The sequence below is a fragment of the Osmia bicornis genome, chromosome 11 (genome assembly GCF_907164935.1).
Source record: "Osmia bicornis bicornis chromosome 11, iOsmBic2.1, whole genome shotgun sequence".
Classification (NCBI taxonomy): Eukaryota; Metazoa; Arthropoda; class Insecta; order Hymenoptera; family Megachilidae; genus Osmia; species Osmia bicornis.
This window is the reverse complement of record NC_060226.1, coordinates 8,914,162-8,939,451: the sequence shown is the minus strand read 5'-3', so window position 1 is coordinate 8,939,451 and position 25,290 is coordinate 8,914,162. Positions and strand designations below refer to the sequence as shown.

The window sequence follows — 25,290 nt, the reverse complement described above, 5'->3', positions numbered from 1 at the left end:
CGTTCCGTAAAATTTCAAGAGGCACGTCGACCAATCGGAATTGTCGACGAAATTTACGCACAGAAATATCACTGACGTGTCCACGGAAAGGAGAGCTACTTCAAAGGTTCATGATTATTCTCGTTTCACGCAAGACGAAAACAACATTGGTAGACGAATTGTGTTAATTACAGTGCGATTTGTGAAATTAAGCAGCGTAATTATGGCGGCGGTGTTGAATAATTTTGTAAATTCCTTCACGAACAGATTGTAAGTATATTTCTATGAACGGCGATATAACAATTTTTTCTTAAAATGACAATTCCGTCGTTAAACATAAATACATTATTTTCATTTTATCCTGACCCAAATCATCGGTAGTTTATTATTTTTATTTACGTCTTTGTCACTGATACGTGATGATTCGTGGTGATGTAACATCGAAGCCGTTAGAGGAATGTCTTATTTTATAAAAATGATAAATAGTTTCTTTTTTACATGCGATTAAACAAAATTACTTATCATGATATGCGTTTTTCCTTATCTACGTTATTAGAATGTAATACGACCTTCGAGCGTAAATGTAGATTCCAGAACTTCATTAATCTGAATATTTCATGCAATGAAACTTTCATTTACGAGCATAGTTTCTTATGACGTGTTCCGAATCGAGTGTAATCAAGAGTTTTGACATTCGTAAAATCATAATTGATTATTCTAAACGTTCTTTGTCTTTTCATATTTTCCACATATTTTTATATTTTTTCAATATCTTGATTATTTATATGAATTCAATGCAATGAAAATGTAACAAATTTTTATTGTTGCAGGGAATCACCAGTTAGACAACACTTAAAAAATGTCTACGGTTGTCTGTCCTTGTCAACATTATCAGCTGCTGCAGGAGCTTATATTCATTTATACACAGAGCTCCTGGAGGCTAATTTATTAACGACTCTTGGTACTTTTGGTCTTCTTTTTGCTTTAATTAGCACACCAGATAATGGAAAAAATCAAAAATTGCGGCTCAGCTACCTTCTGGGATTTGCATTTTTATCCGGGCTTGGATTGGGTCCTTTACTTCATTTGGTCATAAGTATTAACCCAAGTATTGTAATAACTGCACTTATAGGTAAGTTAATAAATCATTTCTGTTTATTTAACCATTAAATATTGTTACATATTGTGATGTCACATTATGAAATGTGTTGCACAATATGTTTAATGTATGAGCATCAACTAACTTCTTGTATCATTAATTTTTCAGGAACGACCGTTGTGTTTGTATCATTCAGTATTTCTTCTCTTTTGGCTGAACGAGGTCGTTGGCTGTACCTTGGCGGTACTCTAATTAGCTTACTAAATATTATGGTTCTGTTTTCAATTCTCAATCTCTTCCTCCGTTGGTCCTTGTTTTACCAAGCCCATTTATATATTGGATTATTCCTGATGTGTGGTTTTGTCATTTATGACACGCAATTGATCATTGAAAAATACCACATGGGCAGCAAAGATTTTATCCTGCATTCATTTGATCTTTTCATAGATTTTATTAGTATTTTCCGTCACCTTCTTATAATCCTTACACAGAAGGTAAGAAAATAAACCAGTGTATAGTAGTATATTTTTAGATTTTGTTTATTATTTACTTAATTTGTTACAGGAAATATCAAAAGAACAGCGTAAACGCAAGAATTAAGCGAGAGTAAAGGAGGTTGTAAAGTATCATACCATTCAAGTAAATCCATGAGCTAGAGGTCTTCATCTAATCTAATCATATGTAAGACATATATATTTACTATGATACAATGAATTTAAATAACACAGCTTATCAATAATTATCAAGAAATTTTTAGATGTGCGTTGATCATAAGGACGTACTATATTTATTTTGAATTACTTAGATGTCACTTCTTTTTTCAATTATCTATTACCTACTAGATTTATATACATGTATACATACATAGAGAAAAATTTATTGTACTATATTTTTATCTTTCAATAAACAAAATTTCCCAGCGTTTAGGGCGTTTTTAAATCGAACGAAAGTATTTTCATTTGAACGCAAGAAATAAAATTAAAAAAAAAAAAAAACACAAGATTTGGAATTAAAGGACTGAAATCTTATTTATTAAAATGTAACTTTACACGTATGATCATCATTTACATGTGTATATAAAACACAAAAATTACACGTCACGCATCGATTTAGGTGAATATAAAAGATGTATGAGAAAACAAATCGATGATAATGAAATGTAACACACGAATGCGTTGCGAAAATGTACATACGTTGAGATTGTGTACAAAATGTGTACAATACGTCAATAAGTGATTAATCAATCACCTTTGAATACATTTAATACGGACGCTGACGATCCCTGTCTCTATCTCCACGGCTGAAAAAAGATGCAAATAATCAATAAAGATCTAAAGAAACATATTTTGGAATGTACAGATAAAGGAAAAGATATATAAACTAACCCGCCGCCGCCTCTCATTGGACCACCCCGACCTCCTCTTCCACCCCTATCACCGCCACGAAAACTTCCTCGGCCGCCCCTGTCGCCGCCACGACCACCTCTGTCGCTTCTGAAACCACCACGGCCACCTCGATCACCACCGCGATTTCCTCGTCCGCCACCACCACCTCCACCGCCACCACCACCAGCACCTTCCGGTTTTAGACTTTTGCAGAGATTACACTGATCTCTCCAGGCAAAGTTCGTGTTACCGCATTCTGGATTGGGACACCTAAGGTAAACATTAAAGGCGTATGAAAAATTGTTTACCGTTTATATAAAACATATTTAATTTTAAAGAATAAGATAGTACCTCCAATCTCCTCCACGACCTCCTCCATCGCGTCGGTCATCACCGCTACCACGATGATGATCGTCTCTGTCACCACCACCTCCACGGCTTCCAAAACCGCCTCGACCTCGACCTCCTCCTCCTCCTCCTCCACCGCCTCCACGACTTCCACCGCTACGGCTACCTTGCCAGTTACTCTTGTGTTGAGCAATTTGTACTTTTATAGTACGTCCTTTGAACTCTTTGCCGTCGAACCAGTCGATCGCAGAACGTGCAGCGTTCTGATCATCGTAAGTCACGGTGGCTTCACCCTTTGATTTACCGGTGTTCTTATCTTTGTACATCCACACTTTAGGTTTTCCCGTTCGTTTGTCATGCTAGACATTTAGAAATATTTGTAATTAGAAAACACGCTGGTAGAATCTTTCTGTTTATGTTTTTAAATCATATTAAATAAACTTACTTTGATTATACCAATAGCTCCAAAGTGTTGACAAATTTCTTCTTCCGAAATTGAAGGATCCATACCAGATACAAAAATAGTATCCTCTTGCGTAACCATTCCATCGTTGCCACCGCCACGGTCACCGTAGCCCCCTGTAATGTAATAAGAATTAATACATCTGGCCAGAATGGCATTCCTTGACGTAGGAATAATACTTGCAAAATCTACTGTCCCTAAACCTACTCAAGTCTAAGCTAACAAGTGGAAAATTTATATTGGGTTAAAAGACAACTAAATAACATATGTTTTTAAAGAAGAATCAAATCTTGGAAACTTTTTGAAACTTAGATCTTTTATTTCCCCGTCGTATTTATTTTATGTTTAAAATAATTTTGACATTATAATTAAACTTAAATACTATACTGAGCAAACACTTTGCTCCCTTTTTGTCCTGAAGTAATTACTAATACTGTTTCAATGACCACTTCCCAAATACATTTTAAAATGAGAATAATTTCTTTTGTGGTACACAATAAGAATCTTTTAATTCATGTATGTTTAGAAACATCAAATTATCGTGACATTATAGCTTTAGTTTCCCTGAATACATGAATTTTATTTCACCTAATAAAAAGTGATACCTTTCCTTAATATTACTTCAAATTTTTGTAATTTGTTGGATTCGTGACATTTCTATTATCGTACCTTTATCGTATAAAATTATTTATTTAAAGATAATTCTTTTTTTTTCTCTTTGACCCGTGCATTAACAAAAGTATTAGTACTCATTGGCCTAATATTCTTAGTAGCGTATAACAGTATGTAGAGAACACAAGGTTGCAGCTTAACATACAAAAGGGCTGCGATATTATTTTTGATTCTTACCATTTCCCTATATTGTACTTTCGGGGAAACCTTATTAACGATCAGGGATATATGTACTTTGTTCACCAGCTGCCTTTTATACTTCAATTCACGTGGGTAAAAAACAACTGAACCTTTATGCTACAATATATACCTTTTTATAAAGCTTCCTGTTTTGTTTTATATATACAAAATTAGACTTAACGTTCATAGAACGTTAATTACTTGAATAATAAACTTGATACGTTTGAAAATTAAAAGGCAACATTACTTGTTTTCAATATAAATTTTGTAAGAAATAGAAACAAACTTTACTTATACCGATTGAAAAAGCAATTGGTGATTAAAGCAGCTTCTACAGAGCTGCGATAACATTTTCTTTCTTTTGTAAATTACACCATACTTTTCTGGTTGAATATTAGTTATCAAAGAAGAAAAAAAAATACCCCTAACAATGTTACATAGCAGCCCTTTCATATAATACAAGTAACCGAGTATTTAGATTTTAAATATTAGAGTGAAAGCTTGAATAGCACCAGACTAGTACAGACAGTCTGGTGCATTTACCTTTGTTATAACCACCACGGCCACCGCCACTGCTAAAACACAGAAGCAGATATACCAATGAGTTGACTCATGGACAGACTGATCGATCGATCGATGCATGGCGAATCAAATGCTGCTCGCCACCTCTCTTCTTGATGTACCTACTGTCTAAATGTCTGTAGTCACAATATTACTTAATACTAAATCAGTCACTTGTATCGTCATGTTAGTCTGTCACGTCCAGCATGCAGAAATTACCTACGTACATACATATTTATATACACAATATATAGTACCTTTGTAGCGGTACTACCAAAAGTATAAGAGCCATGCGATGCTCTTCACACAACTACTAAGATATAAATTGATCAAGACAATCCTATATGAAACTTTATTCTGTTCAGATCAGTTGTACTTATATTTGAGGTCCGAAAAATTTAATAAGTGGCAGAGCAGATTATCCATCATGATAAAAAAATAACTAATTATACCAGAAGTATGACCATGTTGGTACAATAATATCCTACATCAAAAAAGAGGTAAAATATAACAAAATAGTACCAATATATTCAACGAAAATTCAACTTAATATTATTGCTCGATCACACATAGATAAGCAGAATAAAAAATTTGAAACGTCTTTTAATTGTCTAGTCGATTTCAATAACCCTAAGTGGTATTAAGACAACAGTGGCCCCAGTGGCAGTATAAACCGCTTTACAGGTATGATTAATGTGAAACCTTTACGTATGCGCATAGTATTATTACATGTCGTAATAATGTAAAATCAGAATATATACCACACATTATAACCATTTTGCGTCATTTGTCGTATACAACCTGTTTTTACCTTTACCAGTTATACCTGTGTGTTAAACCTGTAGGCACACTTTAAACATATTAACACCCAATGGGCATGAAACCATTTGGAAACAGACAACAAGAGTTTTCAGAACTGTCAAGAATTTCATTTCATACCATGATTACTTCAATAAACATATTTACCTCTTCACTGATTAATAATGTCATTGTATGACTGAAGTTTTATTTTTTTTTAATTTTTTTTTTCATTAGCCTTATAATATTTTCGCTTCATCATGTATGTATATGTAAATAATATAAGAAATGAACTTACTTATATCCACCACCAGAGCGGTCACTGTATCCCCCACGATCTCCGTATCTACCACCACCTCCTTGGCCTGAATACGTAAAAGCTTGCTTTAGCAAGGCTATCTTTTGCATAGATTACTTAAAAGTATTTAATATACCTCCACCATAGCCTCCACTGGAGCTATTACGATAGCTTCCACTGCTTCCACCTCCGTGCCCATAGGTTCCACCATAACCGCCACCTCCGCTATTACTTCCCGAACTGCCTCCACCACCATAACTGTTTGGGTTGTAATTGTTTTGATTTTGTGATTGATTGTAGTCTGGGCCACTGCTGGAATTGTAACTGTTGTAACTTCCATAATTGCTTCCACTGTTTGGTGGTGGTTGACTATATTGATTGTAACTGCCACCACCACCAGTAGAAGGCGGTGGATACGAAGTATCCTGACCACCAGAAGGTGGTGGTTGGCTGTACTGATTGTACCCATGCTGTTGGTAATTTGAATACTCTAAAACAGTTAAGAAAAACATATTGTTAAACCTTAATTGACAACTTTTATGATACGTTCTAATCTATATTACATTTAGAAAAAACGACAGAATAACGTGTGTAATAATGTAGTATTGCGTAGAAGATATAAAATTAAAGCAAAATGTAAAAATCAATTTATACAAAATCCAGTGAAAAAAAAATTAAATAGGACGAGATACTTGAAATACCGATCAATAAGTTTACGCGGCGTGTGCCATAGAAGCGGAGAACACTGTTACAATTTTAGTATATATATCAATCTTGATGAAATTTTATTTAACACTTACCTTTCATTTCTTAAAGGAACAATATAAAATAATTAATTAGAAATTAATCGCAAGCAGAGAAAAGCTATAAACGTGGCAATACTTGAAGCTCGATAGTATATATTTATTACCTAAGAAACTTCTTATTAAGAAATGTTCATTATGCATGATAAAAATCAATTTTCTATTATTAGAAGATGTATCAGATTTTTTAACGTAAAAATTTCAAGTGTTTTTTTACTTACGGCTGTCCGTCATCGTGCCTTCCTCCGGTAATCAAATTGCTACACGGTAGAAAAAGCACGTAATGGCGGGAATGGTGCGACTTTCCAACGACGAATCTGAACGATTCCAGTTCAATGGTTGAACGCGGTGATTCCTTGCCGGATATCGACCACGAAGAACGGAAGTCTTATTTTTTAGATGGCGCTACGAGTACCGTCAGTTTTATACCTTCAATTGATTAAGGTAGTAATACGCGAGAATTTTAATTCAAACCGTCAGCACGAAATCGCGAATTTTTATGATTACAGGACCTTTTGGATTTTATTAGGAACACATAACAGGACAAAAATTAAAACTGTTATATTTTATGTTTTTTTTATTCTCGTATCATAATACTACACTTATTTTAAGTTTTCAGTACAATCCATGATTTTGGTTTTGGTCTTAAACAAACTTCACTGCATTTTAATTAACAAAATATTCATGAGAGTTACAAATGATTCTTTATGCAGTGATATTTGTTTTTTGTTGCTGTCTTTGATATATAATATTTACACCGACAGTAACATAATTCTGTTCATTTTAATAATCTCTGCCTATCTCCTAATAACTCGTTAAGGTATTAAACCTTTTCACACCTTACCTATTAATTTATGATACTTCAATACAAAATTAGCAATTAAGCAAATAAGATCAATTACTTATTTATAAAAAATTACTTCCCGATGGTTCAGAAAATCCATTAACGCGTATTAGATTTGTATGGATACACACGAAATATAAATACATTATTACATAGTATATATTAATAGTGTACAGCTTCTATCAGAAAAACTTTACATTTTCAAACAATGATAAAACCGAAAAGTACGAATGGTATATCTGTGAAAATAAAGACAATAAAAAACATGGTTTGCGTAATTATAACGGTGATCTGTACATACATTAGTGTTAGGAAAAAGGAAAACTTAATTGCGACTATAAAAATTCTGATGCCAGATTAAAAGTTACATATAAACAGAAATGGAGAAATTGAAGATCACGAATTGGAATGTTGAGAGGGTGTTAATCCTCCGGTATGTTCAGGACTATGTTTCTGTTTTTTCCTCTTTTTCTCTTTCTTACGTTTTTTCCTAGCTTCTTTTTCTTCGTCGTGTCTTTTTTGTTTCTTATGCTTCTTCTCATGAGTATCCGAACCACCAATGTCCGTTGATGTTGCTTCTTGACCAGTAGGTACTTCTCCTGGTTTGTGTTTATGCTTTTTATGTTTATTTTTGTGTTTTCTTTGCGGAGCCTGATTAACATAGCGATACTGTTCTGGTAACTGTAAAAATAATCAATTTTAATTTATGCCATCTATTTTAATGCATAAATTTTTCTAATATAAGATTTGTTAGCTTACAGGCCCAGGATGTAAACGAAAACCAGCCAATTGAACGCTGGTCAAAGGTAACAATTCCTTTCCACCTATTGGAGGTTTTTCGATCACAGATCTTAATGAACTAAAAAATAAAGGTATAACAGTAATAATAAAATATTTTAAACACGATAAATAAAAGATTATCGACATACCTATTATCCACATGACCAGGTCTATCTATAATTCCAGGTAAGTTAGGTAAAAATGAAGAAAGTTGTTCTTTAAGTTTTTTTCCACTAAATTTACTATAAGAATGTTCTAGGCCATAATAGGCCATTAAGTTAGTTGCCCCTGTTAGTTCGCTCTCTCCTGTAAAATTTTTATTAAGATTTATTATACATATATTTCAGAGCAGTCATTAATAAACAAATGAAATATTACCAGGGGGTTCCTTCATTAAGTAAAATGGTCCACTGTGAACGATAGATGGGTTTTTACCCAGGGAAATGGTCGTTTTCAGTGTTCCTGTTGAATCCTGACGTGAAACAACAGGAGAACGTGCACCCCTGGGTGATGATTTTGGTGAATACTGCTCCACTTTGCTACGAAACTGATCGCCCATCATCATCCTTTGATTTTACTTCATGGCACCTTCACTATAATGAATAGGCTCTAACAAAGAGCACAAATAATGCTTCTAAGCTTGCTTTGCCCAATCGATATATATTCACGCTATACTAATACATCCAAGCACAATTTGGTGCTATGATAAAATGCACAGTCAATGCATAACCTTAATATTATCATATGCACATACCATGCAACACAATAACAATGGGAATGCAACATTTGTTAAACTGCATGGTAAGTCCACAATATGTGAGAAATGTCTGATAAATTTGTCAATTCAACTTTTATAGGACATATATCATAAGGTTGTGTAATTTGTTTCTGATTATAATTTACTCTTCCATGAATTAATTGACATATTAACTGATTGTTTTATCATTCATTTAGTTTGAACTGCAGGGTACAGTTCACGGAAAATGAAACAGTTGCTGTCACCAGTGATATTTCTCAAACAATATTAGTTTTTAAACCAACAGTCAATTACAATTTTACATGGTTATAGTGTTTCTTTAAATAAATACATGATATAAATATTATGTATAAACTTATGTGTTAATTCGTTTAAATCCATTATTTCTTCAGGTATTCCCACTAACCAATAAAAATCTTTTTCCTCACATTCATTTCTTACCAAAACACTACTGAATACAAAAATTTCTATGCTTTCCTCGTTTACGCTTACAATGCATATCAACCAGGCCCACCAAACTCTACTCTTCTGAATTAGATGCGGATCATAGTTTGTCTCCCAGTCCACTTGAAGCGTTCATGTCGCTAACAAAGGTAGCTGCCTGCGGCATCTACATGAAGCTAGCCGGAAGGACACCATTTATTTTACTTTCTCCAGTTATTTGTATAATTGAATCCCTCATTATAGGCCAAGGCCACCTCAGTATCCCTTACATCCCTGCATCCCTTCCATCCCGGCATTCCTTACATCCCTACATTCCTTACATCTCTTCATCCCTTAAATCCCTACATTCTCATCATCCCTACACTCTTCTCATCCCTACATTCATTTCGACCCTACATTCTTTTCATCCCTGCATTCTCTTCATCCCTACATTCTCTTCATCCCTACATTCGTTACATTGCTTCATCCCTTATATCCCTACATTCCTTACATCCCGACATTCCTTACATCTCTTTATCCCTTACATCCCTACATTCTTTTCATCCTTACATTCCTTTCATCCCTACATTCTTTTCATCCCTATATTCCTTACATCGCTTCATCCCTCATATCCCTACATTCGCGAAAATTACGAAAAACAGCGCCCCCTAGCGGCAAAAATTTAAACTAATATCTCGATCTCAAATCAGCGCCCTCTGGTTTTTGAAAAAGGAACTAAATCAAGCAGAGGTTTTGGCCCTCTAGCGGCAAAAATGTGAACTAAAATCTCGACCTCGAATCAGCGCCATCTGGTTTTTGAAAAAGGAACTAAATCAAGCAGAGATTTTGGCCCTCTAGCGGCAAAAATGTGAACTAAAATCTCGACCTCGAATCAGCGCCATCTGGTTTTGGAAAAAGGAACTAAATCAAGCAGAGATTTTGGCCCTCTAGCGGCAAAAATGTGAACTAAAATCTCGACCTCGTATCAGCGCCATCTGGTTTTTGAAAAAGGAACTAAATCAAGCACAGATTTTGGCCCTCTAGCGGCAAAAATGTGAACTAAAATCTCGGCCTAGAATCAGCGCCATCTGGTTTTTGAAAAAGGAACTAAATCAAGCAGAGATTCGCTATTATCCCGCGAGAACCTTGACCGGCTGCGCAGTAGGTAACCGTAAGAGATAGCGCTGCGCAGTACATTTTTTATAAAGAGGCTTTACCCAGAAAGCCTGGATTTGACCCCTCTTGACGATGACCTAGTTAATTTTTTAATTGGAGCACTTTTAAGTTTGCTCGAAAATGTGTTCCCCGAGGAATCGCGATTCTCCCGCGGGAACCTTGACCGGCTGCGCAGTAGGTAACCGTAAGAGATAGCGCTGCGCAGTAGATTTTTTATAAAGAGGCTTTACCCAGAAAGGCTGGATTTGACCCCTCTTGACGATGACCTAGTTAATTTTTTAATTGGAGCACTTTTAAGTTTGCTCGAAAATGTGTTCCCCGAGGAATCGCGATTCTCCCGCGGGAACCTTGACCGGCTGCGCAGTAGGTAACCGTAAGAGATAGCGCTGCGCAGTAGATTTTTTATAAAGAGGCTTTACCCAGAAAGGCTGGATTCGACCCCTCTTGATGATGACCTAGTTAATTTTTTAATTGGAGCACTTTTAAGTTTGCTCGAAAATGTGTTCCCCGAGGAATCGCGATTCTCCCGCGGGAACCTTGACCGGCTGCGCAGTAGGTAACCGTAAGAGATAGCGCTGCGCAGTAGATTTTTTATAAAGAGGCTTTACCCAGAAAGCCTGGATTTGACCCCTCTTGACGATGACCTAGTTAATTTTTTAATTGGAGCACTTTTAAGTTTGCTCGAAAATGTGTTCCCCGAGGAATCGCGGTTCTCCCGCGGGAACCTTGACCGGCTGCGCAGTAGGTAACCGTAAGAGATAGCGCTGCGCAGTAGATTTTTTATAAAGAGGCTTTACCCAGAAAGGCTGGATTCGACCCCTCTTGACGATGACCTAGTTAATTTTTTAATTGGAGCACTTTTAAGTTTACTCGAAAATGTGTTCCCCGAGGAATCGCGATTCTCCCGCGGGAACCTTGACCGGCTGCGCAGTAGGTAACCGTAAGAGATAGCGCTGCGCAGTAGATTTTTTATAAAGAGGCTTTACCCAGAAAGGCTGGATTTGACCCCTCTTGATGATGACCTAGTTAATTTTTTAATTGGAGCACTTTTAAGTTTGCTCGAAAATGTGTTCCCCGAGGAATCGCGATTCTCCCGCGGGAACCTTGACCGGCTGCGCAGTAGGTAACCGTAAGAGATAGCGCTGCGCAGTAGATTTTTTATAAAGAGGCTTTACCCAGAAAGCCTGGATTTGACCCCTCTTGACGATGACCTAGTTAATTTTTTAATTGGAGCACTTTTAAGTTTGCTCGAAAATGTGTTCCCCGAGGAATCGCGGTTCTCCCGCGGGAACCTTGACCAGCTGCGCAGTAGGTAACCGTAAGAGATAGCGCTGCGCAGTAGATTTTTTATAAAGAGGCTTTACCCAGAAAGCCTGGATTTGACCCCTCTTGACGATGACCTAGTTAATTTTTTAATTGGAGCACTTTTAAGTTTACTCGAAAATGTGTTCCCCGAGGAATCGCGATTCTCCCGCGGGAACCTTGACCGGCTGCGCAGTAGGTAACCATAAGAGATAGCGCTGCGCAGTAGATTTTTTATACAGAAGTTTAAACAAGAAAACGTAGTTGAGGCACTCTTAAATGACGTAATTAGTTTATATGTATCCGTTAAAAAGTGTCCCTTAATAAGGGTTTTACGTCTCAGCAACAATGATATACGAGGGGAATTGAAAACAAAGTGTGTAAAAAATGCATACAATTTTATATAAATTTAAATAACCTTTATTACTTTGCATTTGTACAACCATGTCTGTCCTTAAATTATCTTAAACCTACATTTGTAGTATACAAAATAAATAGAAATTTAATGATATATTAACATTAATTCATGTCAGTTCAATTGTTGTAATTGTTTGACAACAAACTTGTATTCACTTCATGCACTTTAATAAATAAATCATTTGAATAATGCAACTGAGTTATTATTTAATTTACCCTATTTCATTTCTGAGTTATTTAATACTCGTAATTCATTTTCACAGCTATTTATTTAATTGATTTAAATTCTTTTATCATGTTAGTTATTTAATATAAGTACTAAAACTTCGTTTCGGCGTCTTTGACACCCCGAGGATAGTAGGTCGATAAGTAGAGAGTGCCACCGGTGGTGTACCGGGGTCCTCGACACCCCAAAGATAGCAGGTGAATAAGTAGCGAACGCTATCGGTGCATTGGGGTACTTGGCACCCCAACGATGTCAGGTCGATAAGTAGGCAGCGCCACTTTTGCACCGGGGTCCCTGACACCCCAAAGATATCAAGTGGGTAGGTAGGGAGTGCGACCTGTGCACCGGGGTCCCTGACACCCCAACATGATAGATCGATATGCAGGGAGCGCTACCGATGCACCGGGGTCTCTGATACCCCACATGCCATAACGTCCTGGTGCTTCGGGGTCCCTGACACCCCACGCTGCCTCCGGGCCCTCCCCAGAAGGGCTGAAGGTGTCTTTCTGAAGATTTCCACCACGTTAAAAAAAAAAAAAAAAAAAAAAGGGTATTTAACGGTTGCAGGAATGTAAGGAATACCGGGATGGAAGGAATGCAGGGATGTAAGGGATACTGAGATGCCCTTGGCCTATAATGAGGGATAAAATTATATAAATAACTGGAGAAAGTAAAATAAGTGGGGTCCTCGGCAGAAACCCAGAAGAGGGATATAATCATAAATATTATTCCCCTTTGATGAGCTTAATTAATAAGTAAAAATAAATAAATGAAGTAAATTAAATAAACTCTGGAAAAGAGTTATACTGGTTTGCCTTCTTCATACGGACCTGATATTATCCAGGGGTGTTAGGGACCCCGTTGTCCAATGACACCCTCTAAGTACCGACCTGATATCATATTGGGGTATTAAGGACCCCTAAGGCCGGTTACTATCTTTGCATACCAATAATATGGCATCCGGGGTGCCAAGGACCCCGAAGCATCGGTAGCGCTCTCTGTATACCGATCTGAATTCATCTTGGGATGTTAAGGACCCCGTAGCACGAACGACATTACATACCTACATTATGGCATCCGGGGTTCCAAGGACCCCGATATATCAGTGATGCTATCTGCTTACCGACTTGATATTTTGGGGTGTCAGGGACCCCGAAGCAACTAGCGAAATATAAGAACGAAAAATGAACAAATCGTGAAATTCACTTGTTCGGGATAGTGATGGGTATGACCGGATCTAGCGAAATATAAGACCTAAAAACGAATAAATCGTGAAACTCATTTGTTCGAGGTAGTGATGGGTACGACCGGATCTGTAGCGCATGCGCACTACAATTATTTATTATAAAACAAACTGGTAAATAATTAAGAAATTATTCACTCACAAACAATGAAAATGATATATTTATAAATCACAAACGATTTCCAATCAATTACAGTTATCAGTTATCACAAAATCTGTTTATTATGAAGAATTACTAAAAAGTTTCGGCTCACATCATGACTGAAGTAAAATTGCTAATTACAAAAGAAGTAATTTGTCACAAACGTTAAAAATAGACTCATAATCAATCACAAACGATTTACAAACGAAATACACTTAGAAAAATTAAAAATAATCATATTTTATTATTCCTTCCGGCTAGTTTCATGTAGGTGCCTGATCGGAACTAAATCGGAACTAAATTTGTAACGATTTCATACTCAAAACGAGCTATGTATGTATATGAATAAGTTTTGATTGGTATAAATGGATAAATCCTTTATCGATTTTGATCTATCGATCTTTTTTAAATTTGAATATAAGGAACTTTTAAAATACTGTATTAAGCACTTGGTTATTGTTAAAAATATCTAATAGAAGATTGTTGTAAATGCTGGGAATGTTTAATAAATTACAAGATAGTTTATGTTGCGAGAAAGGATCGAGCGAAAACAGTTGAGAAACACTGAAGATAGTGATAGCGGTAGGAGGTGAACGTTGGGATTTGGGCCACGCTTGTCAGTCGTCGTGAAAGCGATTGTTGGCCGGGTGGATTGTTGTGATGATCTGTTTGTTTAAACTCATACAATGTCCAACCTTTTACGAAGTCTGGTCTTCGGAGTGCTTGTTAGTCTCGCGAACACCAGCATGCCTCATCTCTGGTACGAAACCTTACCAGCGGTGGCCTTAGACTATAAAGTTCATATCGATGCTGGAAAAGAAGATTGTTACTTTCAATATGTTAATACAGGCGCTACTTTCTACGTAAATTTTCAGGTATACAATTATTTTCAAGATACAATTACTTTGTTAAAAATACGTTTCCTTATTCGTTATAAAGGACTTCCAAAACACCTGGGTATTTTTACACCTCAATAAGTATTTAATTAATCTCAATATTTGACCATATGGTTCGATCTACATATTTTTACCAATTATTACTTAACTTTCATTAATTAGAATGAGAAAAGTATTAAATAATGATTGTAAGCACAGGTGGTACGAGGTGGAGATGGGAAAGCTGGTTTTGCGATAAGAAATCCAGATGGAATAATAGTTCATCCCTACCAGTGGGTTTCTAATTCGGATTACCAAGATACAGTGCAGAATGCTGGTTACTACAGTATTTGTATAGACAACCAATTTTCTAGATTTGCCTCAAAATTAGTTAATTTATACATCACAGTAATCAGGTAATAAATCTATAATTATACACAGTGTATTTGTAGTTTCATTAATGTTAATCACTATTATTTATCATAGGTACGACGAATGGGATAGGTATTCGAGAGAACTGGAAGAACTGAATCTTTCCGTAGGGAACTTTACGGTATGCATCCTTTGTCCTTCTAGTTAGGAATAACGTATATATCAATCTTTTTTCCTTTATAGTCGGCGCTAACTAATGTTGAGAGAAACATTAACGACATACTTCAGACTCAACATTTGAGTAGAAGTAGAGAAGCCAGAGATCTAAATTTATTACTGGATAACAATTCTTATGTCCAAACATGGTCCATCGCGCAAATAATCGTCATATTGGTAACGACAACGATACAGGTATATTTTGTAAGGAAATTATTCGAAGTGAAGCCGTCTAAATATTCGAGAGCAGGTATATAAAGAGGAAATTTCTTTCACGATAAAAAAGTAACGTCAGATTTGTTGGATTTGTAAGTTAAATATGTAGCATGCTCTCTTCTTGGAGAGTTACCTGTTGTTCTTTGATCAAAGAAATTCGCTGTATTCTCAAAGATAGGATAATATTCCTTTTGTTAATAAGAAACTGCGAAAACACTGCATAAGACTGTCTCGTGTTTCGTACATTTACGTATGAAACATTCCATTGATCACCTTAAAGTATCCATTCATTTATTTTCTTTTATTCTCAGCTTTTTACTACGAATGTACGGACTATATATTTATGGATAAATAAAACTATTAAGGAACGTTTATAATTGCATTTATATCAGGATAATAAAGATTAACATACTTTTTTTATAGACTTCTTTAATTTTATTCGGCCCTTATGATACTCGAGGAGTGGATAAGTATAAAAAACGTCATCTTGGTTTACCCAAAGTTGCGTCTTCAAGTCTTTCAGCGAATAGCAGATTATTGTTTCATTTTTCGTTGCAGCACGTTACCGTTCAACGCGAGAAGACGGTGTCTTTGCTTTAAATTTCTCGCGCGAACGTGTTCCGATGCAACTTCTTTCGTATAATTTCCAGGAAACCAGCCCTGTTCGCGGTTCAATAATTTTTCACCGTGATACCAACCGTCTGACATCTTTCTGAACACGTTTATAACGTCCCCTGAAAAATAGAGAAAATAATAATATTAGTAATTAGCATATTGATTAAGGAAGAAACGAGAAAAAGATCGCTCACCGGGATGCAACGATAATTCGTCCGGTTGGTTTGGAGAATAACAATACAAAGCTACCACTTGAGGACAATCCCATACTTCGTAAAGGGTTTCCTCAACCAATCCTCGATTCGATGGTGAAACAGCTTCCAACCACCTTTGCCTTTCCGTATCGCTCTCGCACGTTAAGATATATTCGATTTGATGACCAGAATAATTTTCCAAAAGAGTTAACAGCATCGCGTTACGTCCCGCGAACGGCGAATCCTCAGGAACAGATTCTAAAGCGATCAAACTCCTTTTACACGTATCTATTACAGTATACGTTGTATCGTGACTACTAAAAGAAGAAGCATGCGTTACGTACGAAGGATATCCTATTTTACCTAAATAATGTTTTCATAGATCATACTTGGACTTGTATTTTGCGACTAGAAGATAATCCGTGAGTAACAAAAGGTAGAGGTGCGTTTTGTTAAACCTTCGCCCGAAGGTGAGCTTGTATTCCGCGTCGGCTTTGCTCGACAATTGTACAACAGGTCCAGTTTTAACCAGGTACTTGCCTTTCAATATAATGGGTTTAATTTTCGCGGAATACTCGAGTTTTCTATGAAACAGAAACGATGTATTTACAAGGAAGAATAGCAAGGAACGATTTGAAGAAACGATCGTCACCTGGCTAAACTTTCCATTTCCGCTTCTTTCGCCGCGGCACGCGCACCCTCGTTACATTCGGTAACGACGTAACTTAAGCTCGACAAAACTCTCTCCCAGTGATGTCTGTCGACGTGTTCGGAGGACAGTTTCGAGAGTACTGCATCGGCCAGCAAAGGAAGCCTGAATCAAACGCAATCGTGTAGTTTTTCTAAATTGATCGTTCGAGGAGCATTCGTCTCACCTGGTTATCCGTTGCATGGGTAACATTAAAAACGAATGTAACGACAAGCTTTGGCAAGCGGAACGTGCCTCAACTTGCGAGACCACGTCTAGAAACTTGAGACCCTTTCGCGTCCTGAAAGAAACGACGTCGGATTTGAAATCGACGGAAATAAAGCGAAAGTGTCTGCTTAGTAATCTCGCTCACCGTAAATCTTTGAGCGTGCTGTCGATGCTAACTTGATTCGAGCAGTACGCTACATAAATATCTAAACATTTCTCGGCATACTTGAGCAGCACGTCCGGCAGTCCGTGCAGCATAGGATCCTGCCTCCATATGCTTTCCAGCTCTGCCAGACACTGTTCCGAGGCGTGCAACACGCTTGGAATACCGCCGAACAGCTTGTCCCTTTCGACGGGCGTTAAAATCTCGTTGATAGACGGCTCGTTGATGAACTCGTTCCTTAGAACTCGCAGGGAATTCAAGTACGAAGCTTCGGACGTTAGAATTTCAAACTTTGCTTCTTGAATCTTTCTCTCCTCCGTGGTTAGACGTTCTGATGGAAAAAGTAAAATTAGATCGTCGAATAAGAAGTGTCGCAATGTTTTAGGGTAACGATGGTCGCTTACGTAGAAGACCGCTGTTTACAACTTGCACCGTCTGACACCACAACGTTCTGTGGCCTGGTTTCGCCAAGTCGGTCGTCGATTGCGATGGAATCATGTCCTCGACCTGTACGTGTCGATGGTTACTGCATTTGTGGGATAAACAGGATGCTTCTAGAAGCGTGTCATTTCAATGGGATTTCTACCATTTAACAATTATCTCGAAAAAATATTTCTAGAGTCATCCTGACGTTACTAGCCAATCTGTATCTAAGATTGAAAATCTTGAGAAGGGGGTAAGAGAAAAAGGATTGGCTCTGTTTTCAGGTGTTACCTCCTCGTAGCCATCCGAATTGGAGTCGAACGCCCCTCGGGCAGCAGCGGCAGCGTAGAACTGATACAGCGGTTCCTGCTCGGCGAGTACGCTGTAGTGATCTGTACAGAATTACAGAAAGTTACGAAATCGAAGGGAACGAGAGAAGAAGAGAGCTTACCCGTTCCTTCGTCGACGGAGGAAGGATCGCCGGCGATTTTTGTCGAATCGCCAGGACCGTTCGCGGTGTAACCGTTCAGATAGAAAGTAGAAAATCCAGTGACGCTTTTCTTAAAATGCCTAGCAAAACCAAAGTATCTACCACCCTCTAAATTCGACTGATCGTTCTCCTCGCAGACGTGTTCCTCGTCGACGGACGTTCTTCTTCGCATACGACCGAGGCTTCCTTTCGTGATGCTCCAAGTTCTTCGAAGCATCTTTATCCTCCTGCCTAGGGTTCGAGTGAGGCTGATTTCCCGCGGAGGCGGAGGATTCGGTCTGGTGGGAGCCTCCAAGTATTCGATCACGAATCGATTCGAGATCTTGTCCCTCTCGACGTTCTCCCCTTCGTTCCTCCGCTCCTCCATCTTCTCCGTCTCCGAATCGGTGCTGAAGTCATCCTGCTGGAAGGACTGCAAGCTCTCGTAGGTGCTGTCGTCGGATGCGTTCTCTGTAAAAAAGGTTCACAGGTGAAGGATGGGAAAACTGGAGGGCGATTTCAAATCGAATTTCCATCATAAGGAGGAGAGGTTGTATCAATTAACGAAATTCCCTGAAACGTCGGGAGGACCTTCGTGAACGTAGCAGGACGTCTCCTGGGTATCCAAGTCCTCGTCCAGGTCGATGACCCTCATCTGAACGAGACCCTGCGTTCTCCATGAATTTTCCTGCCCGGTTCCTTCCTTCGGCTCTTCCCTCTTCCATTCCTCCACTTTCTCCGCACGTCCCACGAGCAACACCGATCCGGTGCCAAGGCTTACAGCCACTTGAAATCATTGTTCACGGTCAAACGTCTTTCGCGATTATGTCTGCGTGAACGGCCACGTAGGAATTGCCCGACGTTTGTCCAAGATCCGAAGGCTAACCGAATCGAGCGGAGGAAAAAAGAAGAGATGCTTGGAATCAGCTATGACGCGTCGAACGAACAAAGCGTTCGATCTTTTTCTTTTTTTACAATTTGGGCGATTTTTCGAGCGGACGATGATTTTCACGAAGCGAGAAAAGAAGGTGAAGCTCGGTCTCTTGGACAGGTGTGTACAGGCATCGTTACAAGACGCACAGCTTACCTTGCGTGTTCGGACGTCGAAAAGTTTTCAAGGTCTGTTTCATTTCCACGACATTTTTGTCCGTCACGATGAAGTTTCGCGCGAAAAAACACGGTCGAAAGAGGAGCGGTCTCAGGCGTTTCGGAGGCGACGTCGATACATTTCGAGAAAGCGAGAGTGAAGAACGGGAGGGGAATAAAGGGGAACGCGAGAAATCGAGGATGCTACGCGGATTACGCGGATATACTTAAGTCTGAAAGAAGGTAAAAAGCGAGGCGGGGCGACGCGACGCGACGAGCAGCGAGGCTCGGCCGTGACTGACACTGGCGAGAGCGCAATACGCGCTTTCACCTCGCGGCAATCTGTTCGCTCGAGTCCGGTTTCCAGGCTGAGACTCGTCGATAAAATATTTTCACGTCTTTCGAATCATCGCCCACTCTCTCGGCGACAAGTTCTCCTATATTGTTACACAGCCGCGATGATCTCTAAGGAAATCCCCGAATTTACACCAATTTCCAAATGAATCGGAGGAGAATCTTTTGGAAAGTTTCGATGAACGCGATGGATTTTTTCCTCGCATATGAGTCGATCATCCGCAAAGGGTTAAGGAAAAGCGTAGGTGGTTTCAAAGCCGAAGGTGTGGCCTACTGCCGAATTCTCGGGATCGGAACACGAGCGAAGAAGCTAAAGGTGGGAGGATCGTTCCTCAGGGAAAAGTATCCTTACACGATACTGTACAAGAGGTACATCGCGTTAACTTTTACCTGACCACGGTAGAATGCTTGCAATCGTGCAAGTTGTTCCATCGCGCTGATCCCGAGAAGAACATTTTCCTTTTTCAATGGAATCGCTATGGTCACCTTTTTACCCGCGTGAAAGTGACAAAACATTAGTAAACGATGCGTTTCCTGGTGTTGCGCGTTGAAATCGTACGATTATTCGTTGACGCGTGACTTTGGAAACGATTTTCGTTTGGCGGCCCCTGGTATAGGTACACTCGTCGACAGGCTGTAGCGAAAGGGTTGAAAGTAGGTAAACGACACTGGAAACAACTTCGTAACCTACCTTGACTCGTGAGATCCCGCGTTGACTTGTTAGACGACTTCGACGAGCTTCTCCTAGATAATCTGGAACGTTGTCTTCTCCCCTTTCGGGACCATCTTTGAGTCAACTTCTTCTTACTCGAGATCACCTGCGTCTCGTTGCTTTTCCCACTGAATAGAGAAACGAGGACTAGCATTTGAAATATCGATAGAGAGAAAAGAAAATACATACGACGAATTGCTGTTCTTCTTCGGAAGCCGAGCAGGACCAAAGATCGATTCCTCCAGGTCCTCCCACTCGGACTCTTTCCCGTTCGTCCAGGTTGATCCGAGGATCGAGCCTGCCGTCGAACCTGCGTACAAACTGTTGACTCGTTCCTCGCCAGGCAGACCGACGTCATCGTAATCATCCTGATCGTTATCCAGCGCGTCGTCGCCGGTCTCCTCATCGTCCACGCTGGAATAATTGTTACCTTCGAACAGATTATAGTCGTCGTTTTCCTGCGTCTGATCCTTTTGGATCTCGGTGTTATCGTTCGCGGTGACATTTCGGGAATCGGTAACTTCGGGATCGTCGATCGGGGAAAGCAAAGTTACAACGTCGTCGTAGATAGACTCGGAATCCCTGCGGGTCGGTTGAAGGACGGTAGAAGACTCATCGGTGGAAGCAGTCGGTAAACCCACGTCATCGTAGTCGTCATCCTAATCGTTAAAACGATGATGTTATAAAATAAAATCTCGATAACTAATTGCTTGTTAACTTTCCGCAGAGGTATACGAGAACCTCTTGCGGAAAGTCATCAAGAGTCGTTCGTCGCTAATTTCCTCCCTACCACCATGGTTTCTCTTATTGTTGGATCTGAAAGTTCCGATCCCACAATATAAATGGTTATAGAAAAGAAACGAGCTAGGTGAAGAGGTACACCATCCGAGTTGGTGTAGGTAAGTTTCTAAATTGAAAGCATATGTTGAACGTTAGTCACCTGATTGATAAGATTCAGAGGGCCTACGTCATCGTACTGATCCTCGTCGACGTTCTCGAGGGTTTCGATCAGTGTAGATCGACCGAGGAGCACCTCGCGTCGCGGGTTCTCCGATAGATTCTTGCTCTGATTACTCCATAAAAAGCTGGTGTTTGTGCGGAACGAGTCGTTCCCCTCGTACGCTCGATTTTCACTCGTTTTCACCCGCTGCTGGCTCGACTCCAACGATTTTGCCGATCGCGCTCGCAGCTCGGACAACAACTCGCGTTTCCGGCTTTCCTCGCTTCTGCCTGGAATAAAGAACAGTGTCGAATTAGAAAAAATTAGAATGAAAAGAAAGAAATAAAGGATCGAAGGAAGAAACGTACGCGCAGTTTCTTCGTTCTCGTTGTCCCTTCCTGACGAGAGGGAAGAGGAGACGTCGGAGAAGAACATCTCGCTCCTCGCGACGAGAAGAGGCAAGATGGCACACTTTTGCTCGTGCGTAATTACAGCCTGCTCCAAATTAAGTTTCACCGTGTTTTCGTTCAAGATCAGATTCGGACTGGTCGCGGAGGCGACGTGAACGAAATTCGTCGGGGACGAGATGTTCAGACACCTGGATTCCTCTCTGGAGAGACTCCTCGATCTGAACCTGTCGTCGGCCATTACGTCGACCTTTTCCAACGTCGACGGTTTCAACGAGTTCAACGACGAGCTTAGAGCGCTTTTCTTCTTCTTCCTTCTCTTCGATCCCTTCACCAGGTACTCCGGCACGAAATGCAACACGTTCTTCGCGAAATGATTCTTCTTCTTACCGCGATTACCGTCGCGTTCGTTATCGAGCAGCAGCTCCTTTGTTAAGCTTTCGATCAAACGCTTTTCTTCGTCCAGTCTCGTTTCCGAGGAGCTTTTTCTCGTCAGCTCATTGGTGGGGAGCGATGTTGCGATAACGTTTTTCGAGCACAAAGCTGTTGTTTCGTTCTCGTTATTGTCGCCAAGTTTTACTTCTCGACAAGCTACCAATTCTATCCTCTCGTAATCGTCCTCGTCGGCCTGCTCGATCAAACGGTCGGATTCGCTGATGGAGTTCGGAAAAATCGCGTTTTCCTCGGCCGACGAGTCGTCCGACGCTGGTTGTATCTCTCGTCGACGAGTATCGTCTTCGCAGTAATCGGCGATCGTATCCGGTGCATTCTTTATCGGATCAGTATCGATATTGTTATCTATATCCACTGCGCGCTGTAAACAAACCACCTTCGTTTCCCCGGTGTTTCGGTCCGTGATAAAAACCGACCTCTGCTCGCTGGATCCCGAGGGTTCCGCCTCCGGGCTAGGCGACGGTAAAACCAGCACATATTTCGCGCGCTCCTTCGACGAAAGGCTGCTCGCCGCGTCCACCTGAAGGAACATTCGCACGTTCCCGCGATTCGTTAGTTCCCCGGTACACGTTGACATATCTCGTTAACGGTTTCGCGGAAATCTGCTTTCGAGTTACGCGATAGAAATCGTACCTAACTGTTTCGGACGAATAATTCCATGTGAAATGTTAGACAAAGATAAGTAAAACATACGTCAACTCGGAGAAGCATCTTTCAATGACGAGTTAACTCGTCATACGCGTCGGAGAAGTATTTAATCAATGACGAGTTAATTCGTTACATCCTACTAAACGATTAACGCGTTCACCACGAGCATCGGTTTCGTGAACTTTCGCAGCTGATGGTAAGGATAAACGACGAGTATGAAAGTACTAATCGAAAGCAAGACTGCTGGCGGTGAACGCGTCGAATCGATCTCGAGGCGCGGTTCGAATAGTTCCCGCGATCTCGACGCGCGACAGTTAATTGGAATTCCCAAGCTACGTTTTCTAACGGAAACGGGGTTATTCCAGTCGAAGCGAACCTTGAAACTGGATCTCCTGGCAGTGGTATCGTTGCAAGTTTCCCCTTTTCTCTTTGGCTCGTTCCGATCGTCGACGGGCAACAACTGCAGCGGTAAAGTTGCTCTCTTTAAAGCCAAACTGTCGAGGGTTGCATAGACGATCTTCTCCGAACTCGGTGACGGCTTTCCATCACCGTGTAGGAAGCTTCTGTTCGCTATCGGTGACAGACTCATTCTGTCCTCTCTTTTCCTCTCTTTCATCGAACCTAACGTATCTTAACTTTTTTTTTTTAAACGAACACATCCCGCGGGTTCTCAGCGCTTCAACGATTACACACAGAGACGCTGTTCCGGTGAACTAGCGATAACGAAACGTTTCGTCGCTCCGTTATCAAGTACCACTAATACCTACAGGCGTTTCTCGATCGAACGTATTTCGATTCGCACATCTGCCACCGTTCGCACAATTTTTCGACGCGTAAGCGGTACTCGCGTGTGTTATCCTTCGGTTACGCGCGATTCGAGCGCTCAGTCGAGTGTACCGCGTATTCGTAGAACAGTTAAACTTATGGACCGTTGCTCGACGCTCGACTCTCGCGAACCGTTCCGTTGCGGATGATTTCTTACTCTGATCACGTTGCACGAAATTCCGCGTTTGCGGCTCACCGAGCGAACGATAAGCGCGATCGCGTTAAAGAAAATATTTTCATTTCCGCACTGTCGCAACCGTAAACTTTGTGCCTGGTTGTTTCACGCTTTTTCATATAAACTCGGACCTTCCCGGGTAACATCTTTTCGAAACGAGCGATTCTTCAAGGTCCTCGTTCGCGTTTCAGTTTGACAGAAGAATCACGAATACATGTTTAACGTCTGACACAACGAACTTGACGTTAACGAGGCCACGGTTAAGGATTTGTCATCCACGGATCGCGGTTATCTACACGTGCATCAATGGTATTCGTCAGCCGAATAGGCGAGCACGACGATAAACGTGCCCGCTAAACGCACACTGGATTCGCGCGACGGCGCGGAGCGGAGTCGATCGAAACGATCGCCGATCGAGTGACAAATCACGCATACTCGTTGAATTTTTAAAGCGCTTTCTTTGCTCTGCCTCCGCGGCGACGGTCCCGCGTACGCGTTCGGCCATCCTCGACGGTTTTCGCCGACTCTCGTCGATCCCCTACACTGCCGTATCCCTGGAATTCCTTACCCACCCCTCCGCCCTACAATGCGCAAGTACTTTCCTTCGCTTCGTTCATCAACTGTCGCTGAACGAATCTATTTCTCGATTACGTTCGAACCATTACATACATACGTACATTGCTACGAGGATCAATTATAGCTCGTTTCCTTCTCTACCGCGATCGCGATACATTCGATGCACACGATCGAAACTACGTATTTTTTTTCTTTCAACGGTTGCGCTCGTGACTTCGCCAGTCCGGAATCGCTTCGAATAATTCCGCATTCCTTCCTGGATTTCACCCGTCCTTTCCTCCTCGCTCATTTCTCGCAACAACATTTCCCAAAATATATCAACATCCTCCTTGCTCGAACACGGCCCTGAAAAGCAGAGATTCCTGTATATAAACGCAAAGCGAACGAGCGGTAAAACGACGCATCAGCTAGTCGAAAATTCCTACATTCTTGCGCAGGTGAGTGTCGGCCGATGATGTGGCAGCTTGGCCCCATTCTCTTCTCGTTCATTTCATCGTCTCGACTTCCAACCGCTGGACCTGACTGACCAGCAGGATTCGCGTCACCGATGATGCACTCTTACAATTCTTTCCGCCGATGTAGATCAACCAGCGAACATGACGCAAACATAATGAAATATTATTAATCGCGAATGTAATGAAAAAGAAATTAGCAAAATAGGGATTAATTGCATGTCATGTGACGGAAGTAAAAACATAAATTTGAACGTTGACCGGTTCAAACTCCTCTGTGTATCGACAGATTCAGCTGTCGGTTTTT

General features: G+C 40.3%; 5 protein-coding genes across 16 annotated transcripts; 2 read left to right on the top strand and 3 right to left on the bottom strand.

Moving 5' to 3' along the window:
* The first annotated feature begins 105 nt into the window (after positions 1–105).
* On the top strand, positions 106–2,422 carry LOC114878847 (probable Bax inhibitor 1). 2 transcript variants are annotated; one of them, XM_046288004.1, is made up of 5 exons: positions 106–249; positions 810–1,111; positions 1,247–1,572; positions 1,643–1,759; positions 1,999–2,422. In XM_046288004.1, the coding sequence occupies exons 1-4, from the start codon at positions 203–205 to the stop codon at positions 1,676–1,678; spliced, it is 711 nt and encodes a 236-aa protein (XP_046143960.1). In that variant the 5' UTR covers positions 106–202; the 3' UTR covers positions 1,679–1,759; positions 1,999–2,422. The 2 variants fall into 2 exon arrangements, with proteins under 2 accessions (XP_046143960.1, XP_046143959.1); XM_046288003.1 differs by lacking the exon at positions 1,999–2,422 and adding an exon at positions 1,836–1,939.
* On the bottom strand, positions 2,088–6,952 carry LOC114878841 (RNA-binding protein cabeza-like). Of its 7 annotated transcripts, none has more exons than XM_029193091.2 (9): positions 6,808–6,952; positions 6,249–6,273; positions 5,920–6,095; positions 5,784–5,850; positions 4,670–4,701; positions 3,257–3,390; positions 2,815–3,170; positions 2,464–2,733; positions 2,088–2,378 (listed from the first exon to the last, which is right to left on the bottom strand). In XM_029193091.2, the coding sequence occupies exons 1-9, from the start codon at positions 6,818–6,820 to the stop codon at positions 2,339–2,341; spliced, it is 1,113 nt and encodes a 370-aa protein (XP_029048924.1). In that variant the 5' UTR covers positions 6,821–6,952; the 3' UTR covers positions 2,088–2,338. The 7 variants fall into 7 exon arrangements, with proteins under 7 accessions (XP_029048924.1, XP_029048925.1, XP_029048921.1 ...); XM_029193092.2 differs by having other exon boundaries at positions 5,920–6,092; XM_029193088.2 differs by having other exon boundaries at positions 5,920–6,273.
* Positions 6,953–7,145: 193 nt separating this feature from the next.
* On the bottom strand, positions 7,146–9,561 carry LOC114878846 (mediator of RNA polymerase II transcription subunit 19). 3 transcript variants are annotated; one of them, XM_029193108.2, is made up of 5 exons: positions 9,460–9,561; positions 8,589–8,819; positions 8,360–8,516; positions 8,190–8,289; positions 7,146–8,111 (listed from the first exon to the last, which is right to left on the bottom strand). In XM_029193108.2, the coding sequence occupies exons 2-5, from the start codon at positions 8,773–8,775 to the stop codon at positions 7,827–7,829; spliced, it is 729 nt and encodes a 242-aa protein (XP_029048941.1). In that variant the 5' UTR covers positions 8,776–8,819; positions 9,460–9,561; the 3' UTR covers positions 7,146–7,826. The 3 variants fall into 3 exon arrangements, with proteins under 3 accessions (XP_029048941.1, XP_029048940.1, XP_029048942.1); XM_029193107.2 differs by having other exon boundaries at positions 9,374–9,547; XM_029193109.2 differs by having other exon boundaries at positions 9,409–9,547.
* Positions 9,562–14,397: 4,836 nt separating this feature from the next.
* Positions 14,398–15,995, top strand: LOC114876574 (transmembrane emp24 domain-containing protein 6-like). The gene is made up of 4 exons (XM_029188218.2): positions 14,398–14,771; positions 14,991–15,187; positions 15,258–15,324; positions 15,387–15,995. The coding sequence occupies exons 1-4, from the start codon at positions 14,583–14,585 to the stop codon at positions 15,615–15,617; spliced, it is 684 nt and encodes a 227-aa protein (XP_029044051.1). The 5' UTR covers positions 14,398–14,582; the 3' UTR covers positions 15,618–15,995.
* LOC114876573 lies at positions 15,942–25,228 on the bottom strand. Of its 3 annotated transcripts, none has more exons than XM_029188215.2 (15): positions 24,957–25,228; positions 23,332–24,876; positions 21,816–22,827; positions 21,448–21,737; positions 20,697–21,166; positions 20,487–20,635; positions 18,338–18,826; positions 18,178–18,278; positions 17,868–17,970; positions 17,446–17,794; positions 17,260–17,373; positions 17,037–17,198; positions 16,774–16,968; positions 16,385–16,701; positions 15,942–16,309 (listed from the first exon to the last, which is right to left on the bottom strand). In XM_029188215.2, the coding sequence occupies exons 2-15, from the start codon at positions 23,569–23,571 to the stop codon at positions 16,110–16,112; spliced, it is 4,191 nt and encodes a 1,396-aa protein (XP_029044048.2). In that variant the 5' UTR covers positions 23,572–24,876; positions 24,957–25,228; the 3' UTR covers positions 15,942–16,109. The 3 variants fall into 3 exon arrangements, with proteins under 3 accessions (XP_029044048.2, XP_029044050.2, XP_029044049.2); XM_029188217.2 differs by having other exon boundaries at positions 16,385–16,698; XM_029188216.2 differs by having other exon boundaries at positions 23,332–25,228.
* Positions 25,229–25,290: the final 62 nt, after the last annotated feature.